The 17,610-nt window shown below is 43.1% G+C and overlaps 1 protein-coding gene across 11 annotated transcripts in view; it reads right to left on the minus strand.

Moving 5' to 3' along the window:
- DACH2 (dachshund family transcription factor 2) overlaps window positions 1-17,610 on the minus strand; it is a 333,515-nt gene that overhangs the window by 150,703 nt on the left and 165,202 nt on the right. Inside the window, exon 1 of one of the 11 annotated variants that reach the window (XM_083595934.1) lies at window positions 10,404-10,635. The exons of the other annotated variants lie outside the window; for them this stretch is intronic. Within the exon in view, the coding sequence (XP_083452060.1) occupies window positions 10,404-10,408 (5 nt within the window). The 5' untranslated portion in view covers window positions 10,409-10,635. Of the gene's footprint in view, window positions 1-10,403; window positions 10,636-17,610 lie in introns of those variants that run through there. 11 annotated transcript variants of the gene reach the window in all.

Genomic DNA, 17,610 nt, shown 5'->3' on the forward strand with positions numbered 1-17,610 from the left:
GTCACAGAGGCAAGAAGGAAAAGATGTGACTTCAGATGACACAGGAATGGGAATAGTCACTTCTTCAGGGAAAGGGAGTTCCACAAATAGGGTGCCATGACAGACAAGGCCCTGTCATTGCAGAACAGACTGGCAGGGCCACAAGCGGGGTATCCCCCAGAAAACTCAAGGCTTGAGCTGACACATTGTGTTGAAGAGCAGCTCCAGGCTCCCAGATGAATTGGTTTCCTGGTGGAGAAGGTAGAATTCCTGTGTATGAAGCCAACTCTCTCCCCGCAACCATCACCTATGCTTGTGCCCAGGTAACCCAGGTGGGCAAAGCTGGTTCACTCTTCTCATCTAACCATCTAAACAGGTCTCAATAAGGCTCACCAGGTTAGATGACTCATAAGTCTCATAAGACTCATAGGAACCATAAGAGTAGAGGCACATGAGGCTTTGCCCCACCAAACCCAGTCTGTCCCCAGCCGCCTGCCTTCCTACTTGCAACCAGTCCAGAGTGTGGCATTGCCTGTCAGCTCCATGCCCCCCTCTGCCTAGGACTCATCAGGGGACAAAACTGGAATTAGTTGGCTCTGCCTTTCACTGGCTCTGGCTCCAACTACTGTTGGTCTTCCTGCATCCTACCAAACCCAATGGGTGGGCATAAGCCACCACTGACCATAAGAAGGGAAGATAAGGACCCTGGAAGTTCTCATCAACAGTTAGCTCCTGTCCTCTGGTCATAGCCTTAAATTATGGAAATTATTTCTAAGTTTGCATTTATTCATAAATATTTACACATGTAAATTTTGTGCAAATCTTCACTCTCTTCCCCTTCTTTTGTGGTGATGCTTTAGGCAATGTGCAAATGGCCACCCTAATTCTTTGCTGTCTGACTCACTGGGCCCATCGCGGTGGAAGGAAACCAGCTTCCCTTCCATACAGTCCTTGATACAAAAATATGCTGGTAAGAAACTCCTTCATATGACATTGTTATGTGCATCTCAAAACTCCCACCTGTAAAATGGAGCCAACTGACTTCAGAAAGTATTTCGGGGATCTATACTAGGTTCATTGTGCTAAAATGATGTCATGTCCAAGCTCAGTATCCTAGCCGAATGAAACCTGTGCTGCTTTCATGGGGCTCCTGAAACATTTTAAAGCATATTGTACTACAGTATAGCACAGCACATTCCAAGAGCGACCACAGCAATTTATCTTTTAGGCTTCCCTTCTTCATCAGCTGATTGGTGCTTCTGAATGCTGTGCAGTGGGCTCAGGTAACAACTCCAATCTAGCCTATCAAAATCCTCACGTTTTTCAACCCTGGATCAAGCCATTTATAAATTGTGACTAAGAATATTAATCTACAATGTAAAAGAAGGAAAGTGGCGCCTCTCTCTCTCTCTCTCTCTCTCTCTCTCTCTCTCTTACTCACAAAAGGTTAGGTGCTTCTTGTCCATGAATGAGACCACATGGTTATGCTGCACCAGCCCCTATATTGTCTTTAAAATAGGGGAGAAGGACACAGCAGATCTGAATACACTCCAGGAATTCCCACCCCTAACAGATCAACCCACTTCAGCAATTCCTGTTTTACAAGCAACAGGACTTCTCAACTGAAGTTCAAACAAATATAATATATTGTATATAACAGAAGTGGAGAACCTCAGGACCTCAGGGCCTCTGTATCTGGCTTTTGGGACTCTCCCTGGGTCACACCCCCTCCCCAGGGCACCATCCTTCTCACCATGTCACACCCTTCACCAGCCTTGCTTTGCACCCTCATCTGCTGTTGCCTAGCTGTATGCCCTTGAACTATGAAGATAATAATGATGTGTGGAGGGAGGGACCTATGTGTGTTTGTAGAAAGCTCTGACTTTAGCACGTGCATCAATTTGCCCACTTTTGCCTCTAGCCCTGGCCTACCTCTCGTGCACGTCCCCTAAATGGTTCCCCATGAGGGAATATGGCTCTCAGGATGAGAAAAGTTATCCAATCCAAGCATGTAACAACAAGGGAAGGGGCTGTATCCAATGTAGCACTAAGTTGAAGTCACCTAGCAATATACTTGTTGCACAAGGGGAAATGCAAGTCCAAAGGTGGTTGCACAGTGGATTGCATAACAAGAATTGTCTCTTGCACAAAAAGCTTCTGCTAGCACAGCTGTTGCACTGGATTCCTTTGTTGTGCAGCCTTTAAATTCTTCCACCCACTACTCCAGCGGTCCTTGTGCTGCCAGACAGAGAACACTGGTTGTGTTCCAGAGGCACAAATAAATGGGACAGAGGCACTGTAACCTGGCCAGTAATTGTGATATGCAGGGCAAGTGATACTAAAAAAGTAGACTTAGGTCATCAAGCTAGATTTCCAATTAGACCTGCCACCCAAACAGGCAGACACTTGGAACACAAGCTTTCCTCAGATCAACTGTGAACCAAATATGCATCTGGCAGAATTATTAAGAGCTTATGCATGTACACCCAGAAGCTTCACTGAGTTCAATGGAACTAAATCCCAGATAAGTGTGAATAGGATTGCAGCCTAATTGTTAAATCATATATAAAACCACAAATCCCACGTTGCAACTTCTCAGTGAGTGAAATATTCATGTACAAATGCACCTGAAGACTTTAGTACTCACTAAACAGAACACGAATTGGACATTCCCCCTCCTCTTATTTCCTAGAGAGAAATCCATTCCATCCAGATGAGTAAAGAAGCTTTTGACAAACTTTGTGTTATACAGCCAACCAGCAACAATGAATGAGAGGTTCATAGCAAGAACCATTTCTCTCAAAAATGATTTCCCTTGTTCGCAAAGAAACGAAAGTTAAATTTCACTCCATCAAGCTTGCAGTAGCAAAGCTCTTTATCAAAAGGAGACACACTCAAGTGGTTAAATGTCAGAAATCTCTGGTACTATTGCACAGAGGTGCCATTACTGTATTCATACTTCCACAAAGAGTGTGCATAATATTTGTTTTATTATACATCTGTCTAGATCTCAGATACACACACACATATCACATCCTAAAATCATTCTTGAGTTTACTACTTTAGGCCTATAAACCTTGTCCTTTTTATCTAGATTAATTTCTTAAGTCCCATAGTCAGTGCATTTTTAAAATATACTCTGGGGAGTCCTATGCAATACAATGCAGCAAAACACAATAAAAAACTTTGCTGTGTAGATCAATACATTTTATTGCACAACAGTCCTCAGGTTTGGAGACCTGCTCTTGTGCAGCAGCAACTGAATGACAAGATCACTTGTTTTTCACATCACTGCAACATCATACTTACTAAGTGTGCAGTTTTACACACAGCTATCAATGCACACTAACTAAGCACCTTAAGTATTGAATCATGAGGAAGTGATAAGCTGGGTATCACCACAATGGAACAAATGGAGTGGCAGAAAGAAACTTGAGCCAGATTGTATTGGGCCACAGCTCCCATCACCAGTGACTACTGATCCTGTCTCTAGGTCTGATGGGACTTAGAATTCAACCACTTCTGGGGGGGGGGGGCACAGGTTGTCCACTGGCCTTCTCCTTGCAGCTGTCTTAATTAACTATGAGGACCCTGTAAGAGCAATAACACCTTCCCACATAACTCCAGCATCTCTTGAGGAAGGCAGGTTTTACCCCATTACGGCACCCTATGCACACTGCTGTATATGACATCTATGTTCTACCATCCACTTCTGTGTGAGAGGGAGCAAACAGTTAAGCCCTATGAGTGGGGGAGAAAAGGTGGCAGTAACAGGTCCTACCCCTCTGGATTTACAGGAGCTCACTTCAACCATCAGTGCAAGCCATGGCTAAGGAAGAGATTGATCTGAAACATGACTTACAATTGACCAGTGAAACAAAACTGGAAACCATGCTTTGAAGGAGTGCAAACCATGGTTTGGTGCAGTGGGTGAACTGACAAACCATAGTAGCCCACCTCTGCAGAAACCACATGAACCCCAGAGAAGATTGAAGCGAGTAAGCAGCTCTATATTACGGCTTGCCGGGCAGCACAGGGGGAAAAAAGAAAAAGAAACTTCACAAGTATGTCAAAATATGTGTCTTGCCAGTACATTTGGAAGCCAATAGTATGGTTTTAGGTTCTAAAAATATGGCTGCACAAACCATGGTTTAGTGTGAAATTGAGCCATGTAGGCATATACCTTACAGGAGGGGAAAGTGAACTTCACGGAAAGTCCAATGTGGCCAAAATGATACGAGAGTAGACTGTCATGTGATAGTCTAAAACTGCTGTTTTTGCAAACTTAAAGACAAACTTTTAGAAGCAGTTTGTATGCAAATGGCTGAAAACATAGCCTTCCTGATGGAGGCCAAGGCTCTACTTTTAAAGTTACTAGAATCAGATGTAAATTTACATATTAATCAAGACAAATAAACATGTGGGGATTTAACTAGGAAACAATCTGATGGCAATTTAATCAGCACAGGTTGAAAGGTCCATCACTACCACATCCTGTTGCAGTGAAAATATTGATTGTGTTACTGATTTTAGTAATGCCTTGTTTTGCAGGGTACAAATAGCCATGTAATTATTCTTTAATTGAATGGTGATTGCTTGCTAGTGATTATTAAGGTTGCTTGTGTGTGTATTTTGCTTAATTACTAGATTATTTATGCTCAGCAATATAAAATAATATTTCATCTGTCTTTCTTTCTTGGAAGGTAGGTGTAGGCTGAAAGACAATGGGTCAGATCATAAACCGACTTCAGCTGTGATAACAGAGTAAGCACATGTGTCCCCCTCCACATGGGGTCAAGTTCAGAAGTAATGATTTGTTGGACTTTGGATAAGTCATGTGTCCATACACTCTCTCCTCCACTCGTGAGCCATCTTTTTAGTTTTTTAATTCATAGTTTCCTGTGACATCCAAACCAGGATTTAGCATTCCCTAAATCCTGGCCAGACCAGGCCAGAATCAAACTATAATTTGGTATCCTGGTTCATAGAGATTGCTCCAACAGCAGCTGATTTGGACATCATGAGAAACTGTGGGTTAGCAAATCAGGAAGTATTAAATTAAGGTCTACAAGAGATACAACAGGGAGAGGGAACACACAACTCATTCCTAGTGCAACATAAATTAACCGGGTTAACTCTGTCTGAACCAAACCAAAAGAATTATAAGATGGCCCAATTCACACCATCATTCCTTATTAAAAAAAAAAAAGCGGCAGGAGGGCGATAATGCAACTTGAAGAGCTTTCACATCATGCAATCGCTTATGTATGTAATGAAACGATACGCACACATACTTTTACACTACACAAAACAAAATTGCTGGCATAGTGAACCTATGAACCATTTGCCCATCAAAATACAAAGCCACTCAAAACCCATCCAGATAAATAAAGTTGAATGTCTCAAATCCTTTTGAAATCAGGCATTGGGGAGGGAAGTTAGTTCTGACTTTATGAAGCATATGATACTGTCATGTACTGAGTCTGATCACTGGCCCAAAACTGTCTCTTCTGACTACCAGCGCCCCCCAAAGTGGCTCCTCCAAGGTCTGCTGGTGTCATGACTGCTGACCCTGAGACCTTGCAAGGAATGGCAGAGGACTCTGATGAAAATGAAGTTCAGGTCACTTTCACAGGGGGAGAACTGCCTGTACCATATCCAGGTCCCTCCCAACAAGAGGACACACTTCTGCCACCATCCTCAGACTCAGAGGAGGAGTCTCCTGCAGTACCTTCCATGTCACCACCTTCAAATAAATCAAGACTGCCTTTTATCAACCCAACTAGCTCCTTTAGGGCGGTGGAGCCAGTCACAGTACAGGTCGCGTTAGCCCACAATGTTTCAGTTGACTTCAGCTCCCTGCTGGAACAACATCTTTCTACCTCAGCAGGACACAGCTTCAGTCATTTGCTGAGGCAACATCATATACCTACCTTAGTAGGAGAGAGCTTCAGCAATGAAGTTGTCATTATTAGATACTGCAGAAGATTGCATCCCAATGGCAACATACTGCCAATGGACCACAAAGGGAAAGAGGTAGCAAAGTGATAGTATATACAAAACACATCAAGGCCCACGTCCTGCCCGGCCAACCACTTGCATTGTGCCTGATGCATACTATTAAATTGCACCAATGCAACTGCTTGAGTAGCAACAACTCCCTATGAGCATGAAATGTTAATGCTGAAATGATCACTGTTTAAAGCACTAGGTGGATCTGCAGATCTTTCAACAGTTCAGCTTTAAAGAATTAACATTAGATGTAGCATTTTGTAGGATTAATGAAGGGATACTGTCCCGCAAAAGCTTGATTTCCTCTGGGGGTCTAGCCCTTCATTTAGGCATAATTTAACCTGATGCTCTGCCTTTCATTTTCTGGCCTTCATTAGAGAAACTGAAATAGTATCCTATCCCCCTGAGTGCTGAGAATAAACCAACTGGAAATATATCTCAGCAGTACTTCATGTTTCTGAAACTGAAGTGGATTATCACCCAGCAACATTAACTCAGCAGCCTCCCTATAAACTTTGTGGGCTTGGCAGTTATCTAGATGAGAAGGGAAAGCATTGAATCTCTGGATGTCAATGAGATATGACACATTCCAAAGTATGTTTGCTACAAAAGGTGATAAATGAGGGAGCCAATATATTTTCCGTTAAGTTAAAAAAAAAAATACTGGTAGCTACCTCATTTTTGACACCTGCTACTTATGAATTAATGCCAGACAATTTGGCAATCTCTACTGATTTGGGCAGATTTCCACCCTATCCTCTATCCTTGGGACTCTGATTAGTAAATTACTTGTTGATCGCAGGAACCTTTTATAAGAGGAAGGATCGTAGCCCAGTGCTGAGCTTCTGTTTTACATGTAGAAGGTCCCATCTTCAATCCCCAGCAGCTCCAGGTAGGGCTGGGAGAGATCCTGGCCTGAAACCCAGGAAAGCTGCTACCAGTCAGTGTAGACAATAGTGAGACAGAGTAACCAGTGGTCTGATTCAACATAAGGCAGTTTCCTATGAAAGTTTGGTTTGGCAAATTCTCGCACATCTGACACCATCAAATCCACGACACACTTAAGCAAAACCCCTCTAAGACAGCTTCAGGTGGTGTTTCCATTAGCTTATATGCAATTCATTCATCTCAACCAGGGTATTGATTGAGCTGTAGGATCTTTCTCTTCCTCTCAGGCATTTGCAGGGTATCAAGGTAATTTCTTAAGAGGCAGGAGTGTGCTGCTTTACAATAGGCATAGGCAAACTCCAGATGTTTTGGGACTACAACTCCCATGATCCCTAGCTAACAGGAACAGTGGTCAGGGATGATGGGAACTGTAGTTCCAAAACATCTGGAGGGCCGAGTTTGCCTATCCCGGCTTTACAACAATTGCTTATACAGTGGTACCTCGCAAGACGAATGCCTCGTAAGACAAAAAACTCGCAAGACGAAAAAGTTTTTTGTTTTTTGAGTTGCTTCGCAAGACGAATTTCCCTATGGGCTTGCTTCGCAAGACGAAAACGTCTTGCAAGTTTGTTTCCTTTTTCTTAAAACCATTAATACCCAGGGTGCATTGCTTGAAGAGGTGCAGTTGCGACTTGACTTCGAGGAGCAACTCATAGCACGCGGTGTGGTAGCCTTTTTTGAGGTTTTTGAAGACTTTGGTGACTTTTGAAGCTTTTCCAAAACTTCTTTTGCAGCCATTTGGTAAATTAAACTTTTAAAACTTTTTGGGGGGTTTTTGGATTTTGGGTTGGGGTGTTTGGAATTCAAGGACTTGGTGTTGGGGAGGGGTTTGCAAGAATCTGGAAGCTTGTTTTTTCCCCTTGCATTTTTATGATTTTTTGTGACCATTGGGGCACTCTGCTGTTGTTAAAAAAAAAAGATTTCTGGGTTTGGATTTCTGTGTGGTGGGTGGCTGGGGGAATAGTTGAGAAGGGGTTTGCAAGAATCTGGAAGCTTGTATGTTTTCTAGGAGGTTTGGTGCTTTTGAATTTTTTGGATGTGAAGCACTGATTTTTTTTGGGGGGGGGGTTGCGAAGGTAGGAGCTGTGCTGCCATGGGGCCCAAGAAGACTGCTGCTGCAGAGGCCGGCGAGAGGAAGAAGGAGAAGGTTACGCTGGAAATGAAGAAGGAGATCATCCGGAAGCACGACGGTGGAATGCGTGTGACAGACCTCGCCAGGGAGTACGGGAGGAATCCATCGACCATCGGGACCATCCTGAAGATGAGGGAGAAGATCCTTGCGACTGATGTAGCCAAGGGAGTCACCAGGATCGTGAAGAACCGCCCAGCTGTTCTGGAGGAGGTGGAGAAGTTGCTGCTCATCTGGTTAGAAGAGAAGCAGCGTGCAGGGGACACGGTGACTGAGGCCGTCATTTGTGAGAAGGCCAAGGCCTTGCACGCAGACCTCGTCCGGCAACAGCCAGGAACCTCAGGCGAGCCAGAAGTCTTCAAGGCAAGCAGAGGCTGGTTTGACCGGTTCAAGACGAGATCTGGAATCCACAGCGTAGTCAGGCATGGAGAGGCTGCCAGTTCTGATGTTCCTGCGGCTGAAGACTTTGCAGCGGAGTTCCTGGAGGTTGTGACGATGATGGGCCTAGAGGTCACAGAGGAGGACGTCAGCAAGCTGGTGGAGGAGCACGACCACGAGCTGACTACCCAGGAGCTGGTCGAACTGCAGGCAGAGGCTGCGCAGGAGCAGGCCTTGCTGGAAGAGGAGGAAGCAACTGAGGAACGACTGTCCTCCAAAGAACTGAGGGACATTTGCCAGAAGTGGAAAGATGTGCAGGCTTTTGCACAGCGGCACCACCCTGACAAGGACCTGACACGTGACCTTGCGAAGACTTTTGATACGAGGGTCATGTCGTCTTTCAGGGAGGTGCTGAAAAGGCGGATGAAGCAGCAGACCATGGACAGGTTCTTCAGCAAGAAGCAAAGAGTGGAAGAGGAACCTTCTTCGAGTTGTCCCCCAGAGTCTTAGAAAATGTATGTACAGTACTGTACACTTTGGTGATTTTTAAATGCTTTTCTGTCATGTTTAGAAACTTAAATTATTGCTCCTTCAATTTTTGAAATGCTCTTTACAGTATGTGTGACTTTAAAGAGCACCTAATAAACTCTTTTTGTACCAAATTTGGCTTTGTTTGGACTTTTTTTGACCATAGGAACGCATTAATTGATTTTCAATGCATTCCTATGGGAATCCGTGCTTCGCAAGACGAAAAATTCGCAAGACAAAAAAACTCGCAGAATGAATTAATTTCGTCTTGCGAGGCACCACTGTACAGCACTTCCTCAACCCACCCCCAAAATTTTCAAAATGTTTCTCATAATTAGCAAAGAGATTGTCCGTAAACTCTATAAGAAAATCCACAATGATCATCTCCATATTACAGCTGGGGAGGGAAATAAATATCAGGGAGAAGCCCTGTTCATGAATTACTCACACTACACATTTAAATCATATTTAAGCGACATGGCCATATGACTCCCGTAGGAACTGTAATTTGTTAAGGATGCTAGGAACTGTAGCTCTGTGAGGGTGAAACCACAGTTCCCATCATTCCTTGAGGGAAGTCATGATTGCTAAACTGGTGTAAATATGATTTAATGAATATTGTGGATGTGACCTATCAACTTACAGCAGCAAAGTCCATAAATTAATTACCCGTAAGTGCAGTGTATTCAAATACTTTTCCATTGATTCGATTTCTTTGACCCAAGCAGGAAAGTATTTACTCCCATAAATTACTTTTCATTGATTCTCAAATTTGAAAATCCAGAAATTCCTGTTCACATGAATGCTGACAGCTCAATCTGAGAGCCGGGGCTCAAAGAACAGAGAGACCTACAGTTCAAATTTAGTGACCACTGGAGGCCAGTTTCAATAGGTTTGGTTCATAAGTATATCCAAATGGAATGCAAGGAAGAGGATGTGACGCGATGAGCATTTGAAATATTCTTTGGAGCTTTATCCCTGCAAAAGTTGTACACACGTACATGCACACACACATTACTCCTCATTCTACAAGTTCTTTATCTGCATTTTGACCTCAGAACATTATTCTCTTCACTTGGACCTTACTGCACACATTTCCACCCTACCAGATGCAGTTAAACTCTACGTGACCTTCTGAGTGTTTAGGAAGATAAAGAAACTATGACCTCTCTGCAACCCGATTCTGTCTCCTCTCAGCATTGGCAAACTGATCACTTGTCTAACTATTGAACCACATTGTATTACTAACCAGATCAAAGGCAACAGCAGGCCAATTCAGCAGCGGGGTGGGGGTGGGGAGTCAACCATGCAAAATGGGTAATTAACATTAATCATACATGAAGTTGTTTAAGCAGATAACTAGAACCTGGTCACCATAGCAACCCTCATAAAATAGGGCTTCACGCTAATGCTCGGACTCTCTCCTTACCACATCTTGTGGGAACGCCAGGCCGCTGTCTCCTCTTGACTTTAACAGACTAAAGTGAATTACTGTTGAGGGATGACCAATGGTATAATGACATGGTGCTTAGCTGCATACCACTGAGGCTTCACCCACAGCTTTGGAGCCAGTTCGCACAAACATCAATCTTGCAATCTTCGTTGGGTGGCAGGGAGCAGGTGTGCGTACACACAAATACAGGCCCAATCTGCACTGTGCATTTAAAGGAGTATCATACAGTTTTAAACTGACATGGCTTCCCTCAAAGAATCCTGGGCACTGTAGTTAGCTAAGGCTGTTGTGAGTTGTTAGGAGGCTCCTGCCATTTTCCTCAGTCAGCTACAATTCCCAGAGCTCAATGGGAAAACTGATTCTGAATTGCAGCTCTGTGAAGGGAGCAGGGAACTCCTATAAACTCTCAGCACCCTTAACAAACTACAGTTCCCAGGATTCTTGGGGGGGGGGGGAGAACCATGACTGTTTAAAGTAGTATCACAGCGCTTTAAATGTATAGTGCAGTTGGGGCAACAGACTCTTCAACCACAAGCCTGGTTTGTGTGTATGCACATATACTGTGGTACCTTGGTTCTCAAACTTAACCCATTCTAGGAGTCCGTTCAACTCCCAAAACTGTTCGAAAATCAAGGCACGGCTTCCGATTGGTTGCAGGAGATTCCTGCACTCAAGTGGAAGCCGTGTTGGACATTTGGCTTCCGAAAAACATTTGCAAACTGGAAAACTTACTTCCAGGTGTGCAGCGTTCGGGAGCCAATGTGTTTGGCAACCAAGTCATTCGAACCAAGGTTCCACTGTAATGGCAAACTGCGTAGGATCCACAGGCCTAAAGGCAGCTGATGTAGCTCAGGAGTAGAGAAATTCAGTGCCAAGCCTTTCCTCAGGTCTCTCCCTAGATCATACCCTCTCTGCAAGTCACACCTCTCACTGGCCCTGATCCACGCTTTTCTCAAGTGCTTTTGCTTGTCTGGAATGAGTCCTTTTGAGGTTCTCGCGCTGATGGCAAGAGCAGCCAAAGGAAAAAGTGGGCGGAACAGCAAATATAATTTTTACCTTTGTCCAGTAGGCTAGCTTCTACCAGCACATACCTATCTCCTCCATCTAGACAAGCAAGAAGCATTATCAGAACACAGGGACACATTCCAGCCAGGTGAAAACGTGTGTGCACATGTGTGTGTAGGGGTGAAAGAAGACCAACAAGGTGTATTCCAAGGGCCAGACAATAAATGCCTAGAAAGTCATCCCCAGTCCTGAGGTTCCCCTGATCTCTACAGATGACAACCCCACAGTGCTGTCATTCCCATTTCCATCATAGAGACACCTCCTCTCCTCCTAAGAAATGAGAAGGGCATCCACAATGAGTACTTAGGAACTATGGTATAAACACTTTGGCAAAATGTCAGAGCTAGCAAGATTTTCTAAGAGGCAGGTCATAGGGAAAGATGGAGTAGGACCCTCCTAAGAGCCTTGCTGCTTGAAGCAAAGGGCAAAGTATCTGACCTGATGTGCTGTTTTATCTTATTTCAGGTAATGTGATAGTTTTGCCAACCTAAGGTTACCAGACGTCCCCGGATTTACAAATCAGTCCCCTGACAAAAACCTATCATTCCTACTGAAGTTGAAAAGTGTCCCCAGATTCACTGAAAAAAATCTGGTAACCTTATGCCAACCACACTTGAGGGCAACAGGTCTGTTATCAGCATATAGGGCAGGCCCCATGGCACACTGAGCTCTGTCTTGTGCCAGTGAGCTCAGAAGAAATAGCCAGGGAGCTGTTGCAGCTGCCTCTAGCGAAGGATTCCACCTGAGGCAGTTACATCAATTTGCCTCATGTTGAGCCGGCCCTGGGTGGAGGCTTGAGGATGCCAGTAAGAGTTAAGATCCTATTATCACTATCAGGTTCTGATTTATTCTCAACTGATTGTGTGGCATCTATTCTCTGACACTCCCTGCCTATTAATAAGAGCCAGTTCCCTTGGTTGCAGTGCTTCTGATTCCAGCTAAAAATCTTTCTGGTTTAGGAAAACCAACTTGGACCTGTAATTTTATTATGTACATTAGTTTTTTAAATGGTTTGTTTTATCTATATTGTGTTAGTTTTCTTAAATCTACTTGTTTTTTTTAGGTCTGTTGATTATATCTGTATGAATATTTTATATAATTTTATGTAAACCGCTTAAAGGGTTTTTATTATTAAGTGCTATATTAATCTTTTTTCTTTATTTTTAATTTTTCCTTCATTAATTTTTAATAATTAATACAAACCATGCACAGTTTACATTGTCACAACCATCTGAACAAACAGCATTAAAAGATTAATTCTCAAAAGGGCACCTAATATGAAATTATTAAATGCATTGCACTGTTACTTCGCTAGAATAAATATTACAAATAAATAACTATAAACACAATACTCAGTAACAATAATGAATACTTCAACTTCAGTCCTGCTTGTTCTTCATTTAATTTAAACCTTTTGCCAGGCATATTACTTTCATTTCTTCACAGATTCATATAAATAATTTACTCCTCATACCCTAAGCAAGCAAGCAAACAAACAAACAAACAAACAAACAAAGATGACTACTTTCCTATATAGCCTCAGCCACCTCAAGTACCATCAGCCCCTTGGTCCTCATCCACGTCAACAGGATCCGCTAGACTAAGATGGAGTATGAGAGAAAAACACAGAGGTGGTGGTCAGGCCTCAGCCTGAGAACCCAGCGGAGCTGAGTAACCAAAGTGAGCTGGAAAAAGGACAGAGGGTGGACAAAGGAGGAGAAGGAGTCAGCAGTGAAATCCTACAAGGAGCAGCACCTGTGGAAAGAGATTAACTTGCCAGCCCTGCACACAAACTAGCTTCCAAGACCAGTTTTTAAGGCGCCATTAGCAACTGGCACTGCCCGAACCACCTCAGCCTGGTCATAGCCTGCCACTTCCTGCCCACCTTCTTACAGGCCAGGCCAGGTAAAGCCACTGACAGTCATCTTCCTTTTATTTAGTCTCAGTGCTTCCCCTTGTAAAACTCAGCAGGGAGGAAGAAATGGCTGAAACCGGACATAGTGGTCCCTCCTGTCGTTGGCTCTTGTTCCACCTTCTGTTGGACTCTCTGCCTTTCACCTTACCAGCCCCAATGGGCACCAACCACCACTGCAACTTGATATTTGTGTCCCTGCTGTGGAATACATGATCCTCCTCAGTGATGAGAGCTGCATCAACTGAGGCTGTTTCTGCTGCTGTCTGGCCTGGGCTCCCCTTTTCCGATGCTCCAATGAGCACTGAAGAAGTTTGGTGAAGCTATTTAAAATTGACTACAACGTCCCAGAGAGCTCCTGATGCGACATCATACAAAACTGATAAGACAATTTGTTTTCCAGGATCTCCTCCTTTTGAAACGAAGCTTAGATTGCAATCCTAAACACACTTACTTTGGAGTGAGACCCACTGAATGTACAGCATGCATATAATTGCACTCTCAATATTTTAAATATTAATTATCCCCAAGCCAATCAGATAACGAGCATCGTACTACTCCTGTAAGTACAGAATTCATTTGATGTACCTTATACACAGGTCTTCTCCCTTTTGATATGTTAAGCCTTTTTAGTTTTGCTGAGAATTCAGAGCTGCTATAAAAAAAGTTAACGGAACCATTTGTTGGCTTATCATGCCTCTGAGTCATAGCTCTATTTTTCTGCCCAGGTAGATTCAACAGAACTTTTTTTTTTAAAAAAAGACATAGCCGTAATGTGGAGAAATACCCCAATGTCCAATATTCAAACATACTTTTCCTTATCTAATGTCTAACCATAAAACCACCCTTACAGCCAGATGCGTCCTTTATAGCAAGTGCTAACCTTTCAAAAAACTTAAGTAAATTATTTATGAGGGAAAGGCATTTTAAAATATGTTTGAAAGCACTATAGGAATGCGCTATTAAATGTCTTGGAAACACATGGCTCTCCTCCTAATTGCCTCCGACTGAAGTTGGGCAAAAATGGGTGTGCCAATGCAGAGCTTGATGCTTTACTTCCATCTAATCTTTGAAGTGGGACAGAACGTATTATGCCCCTCTAAAGAGGCATCTCAGCAGGCTCAGAAGGGGTGAAATGGAGGCCCCATGGACCAGAAGAAGCCAATGTTGAGGCATCCACATGTTGAACTGTAATTCTGATCACCCCTGAATAATGGTCATGCTGGCTGGTGCTGTGACTTGCAATGAAACAACATCTGGAGGCCACTATTTTGGTTACATCTGCTCCAGACCTTTGGGATATGGGCACCTTCAGCATTTACATCAGGGACAGCAGGGGATAGGTTCTGCCAACAAATGGACTATTTCAAAAACCTCTGATTTGGCACCAGAGAAGTACCCCACTAAATTAGGCTGCAGTTTAGGTCTCGCTCAACATAATGGAATATGGCCAAAGATCTTCCAGCGAGCTTCATGGGTTGAGTGGAGATTTCAAACAAGCTCTCCCTGCTCCTCTAGCCACTAAATCACTCTGGCTCGAAGGTAGGTGTGTGAGTGTGTGTTTGTCCATTCCCTGAAACAAACTCTTTCTCTCTCCCTCTGGCAGGAGAACAGCAGGATTTAAACCCAAACCTACTTGTGGGCTTCTCATACGCATCTGCTGGCCACTTTCAAAATAGGATGCAAGACTAGATGTGCCCATTGGTTCTTTCTTATGACCTCACACATCCAAGCCTTTTGGCTCCTCCCTTTCCTAAATTGTTTCTATCCAAGCTGGAAATTCAAATTCAAATTCAAGCTGGAAATTCAAATTCTAATTCATTTCATGAATGAATGCAAGGATAAAGGCAATGTCACTTTAAGAACTGGTGCCTGTGAGTTTCCCTGATTTCCTCTATTTGAATTTACCTTCATTTATTTGTTTGTTTAATATAACTTACAACCTTATTTCCACCATAAGTGTCTCACAGCTTGCAGTAAGAAAAAAAGCATACACACTAGAAAATTTAAAACTTAAATCAAAACGTCAGAAACAGAAACATGAAAAATGCACATATAGTGCTGGAACTCTACAATTCTATGATCCTATCTTGGTGTCTGAAACTTAACAGGCATGGTGCCTGACTGATTTCTAATAGGATGGGGTCCCATATACCTAAGGCCCACTACACTTGAAGGCACAACTTCTCACCAGCATAAGCCATGCCCTTGGTCCATGGGAGTGGCCACTACTAGAACTCCTCCAGATGTTTTCATTGATCATCTTGGGACATGTGGGGAAACATGTCCACCGCTAATTTCTTTGCCCATTGGAGTTGGGCTTTTTCATCAGGGATGGCCTTCCAGTTTACAATCTGAAACCATGTGCTATACTTAAGAAATGTTACATACTTTATAAAATTAATAATATTTGAACCCTGTCCACACCACCTCTTCTCCAAAGTCTCAAAGCAGTACACATAATACAAGACCAGCCTAACAGTATACGGAAGAAAATGTGGCTGCAACAGGCGCGGGGGGCGGGATGAGAACTAAAACTGGAAGTACATACCTGCAAAAGCTTGGCTAAATGATTATAAATTTAGGAGTTAGTAGTGGTGGTAATAATAATAATAACAACAATAACGATAATATAGTGAAAGTGGCAACCCTAATCCATGAAGTTGAGAGGGGAGGATTTCCCTCCCCCTTTGAAACATTAAATACATGTTTCTATTACAGCCAGCTAGTTTACAAGCACTTTACAGCCACAAATATTTCGGCTGAAACCCATCTTCAAATCCCATTTAAAATGTAAAAACAAAAGTGCCAGGAGCTTTGATGTATAAATAGGAGTTAGGTATATTTGAGCCTCAGTCTCTCCGCACCCCCCTTCCTGGTGTTTTTTTATGTTTCTATTATATTTGTATGTGCATTCTATTATTGCCCTTCTTATACCAAAAAAAAAAAGTAATTCCTCTGTCAGTTGCTCACACTGGATGCATTCATTTTCTTTAGACTTTCCTTGTTGGTTATTGATTTCCTGCCCCTTGAAGGGGCTTTGATTCTCTGCTCAGCAGGCCAGCCATTAGAATAAAGGTTGTTAAAACTAACAAAGAGGGGGGTTGGAAATCTAAAATTAGTTCTATCCACTTTCATCTAAGCCAAACACAAGCGACGCACTTCTGTTCCTGAGCGCAGAAATTAAAAAGAAGTATCTTTACGCCGAAGACCGGCTCATCCAGCAGTGTCATTATCCAACACTGAATGCCTATTTTCAAGCAGAAAATACGACCTTTTCCAAGGGGGCAACTGCTGCTTTTGACGTATGCATGCCAGGAGCTGTTTGAAAGCAAAGAAAGAAAAAGACTTCCACAGAAAAGTTAGGAGGCCTAGGAAGCTCATAAATCATCTCGATAAATAATAATTTCAGCAAATTCTCAAAGCTGGAACGTAACTTAGGAAAACTATTTTCATGAGAGGTCTGAGAGAATGAATGGACTAACTTGGAGTGTGAGCGACTCTCGTGTGAAAAGGCACTGTTGTTCTCCATTAATGGAAACACTAATCACTTAAACAGTGGGATGGGCCAACCCTCTCCTTTACCTTCACTTCTTTCTTACTGTTGCCAGGATTGCGTAGCTGGCATTCATATCAGCTGACAGCACCTTAGGAGAGCCCTGCTGGTTTCGATTAAAGGCCTATCTCAGAGGCTGGGAACCACATTCCTTCTGGCAACCTTCTGAGGTCCACCTCCCCATGGTGGGTGGAGCAAAGAAGTAATTTTACCTTTGTAAATTAGACTACTTTCCTTAGTTTCCTTACAGGAATGTGAATTACTCACATGCATTACTGTAAGGAAAAATGGCAGCCAGGACCCTAGCGTAAGGTTACTAGATGTCCCCGTTTTCCGGGGGCAGTCCCCAGATTTACAAATCAGTCCCCATACAAAATCCATTGAAGTTGAAAAGTGTCCCCAGATTCACTGAAAAAAATCTGGTGACCTTACTCTAGTGCCTACTGTCAATGAATCTAGCAGAGAAGGTTTCTGGGTCAACAGCAGATTGGGTGGGAGAAATGGAAACAAAACAAAATACTTTTGATTCATGACTGCGTGAATCACAGGAAAGGTACCTCTGAAACGTTCAAGGGTGTTATATAGCATTTAGGAGCTGCAGCAGTAGACCATTTAAATCCACGCAAGTAAATCTCTGCTCCATGAGATTG

Source organism: Podarcis filfolensis (genome assembly GCF_964270895.1).
Source record: "Podarcis filfolensis genome assembly, chromosome: Z".
Classification (NCBI taxonomy): Eukaryota; Metazoa; Chordata; class Lepidosauria; order Squamata; family Lacertidae; genus Podarcis; species Podarcis filfolensis.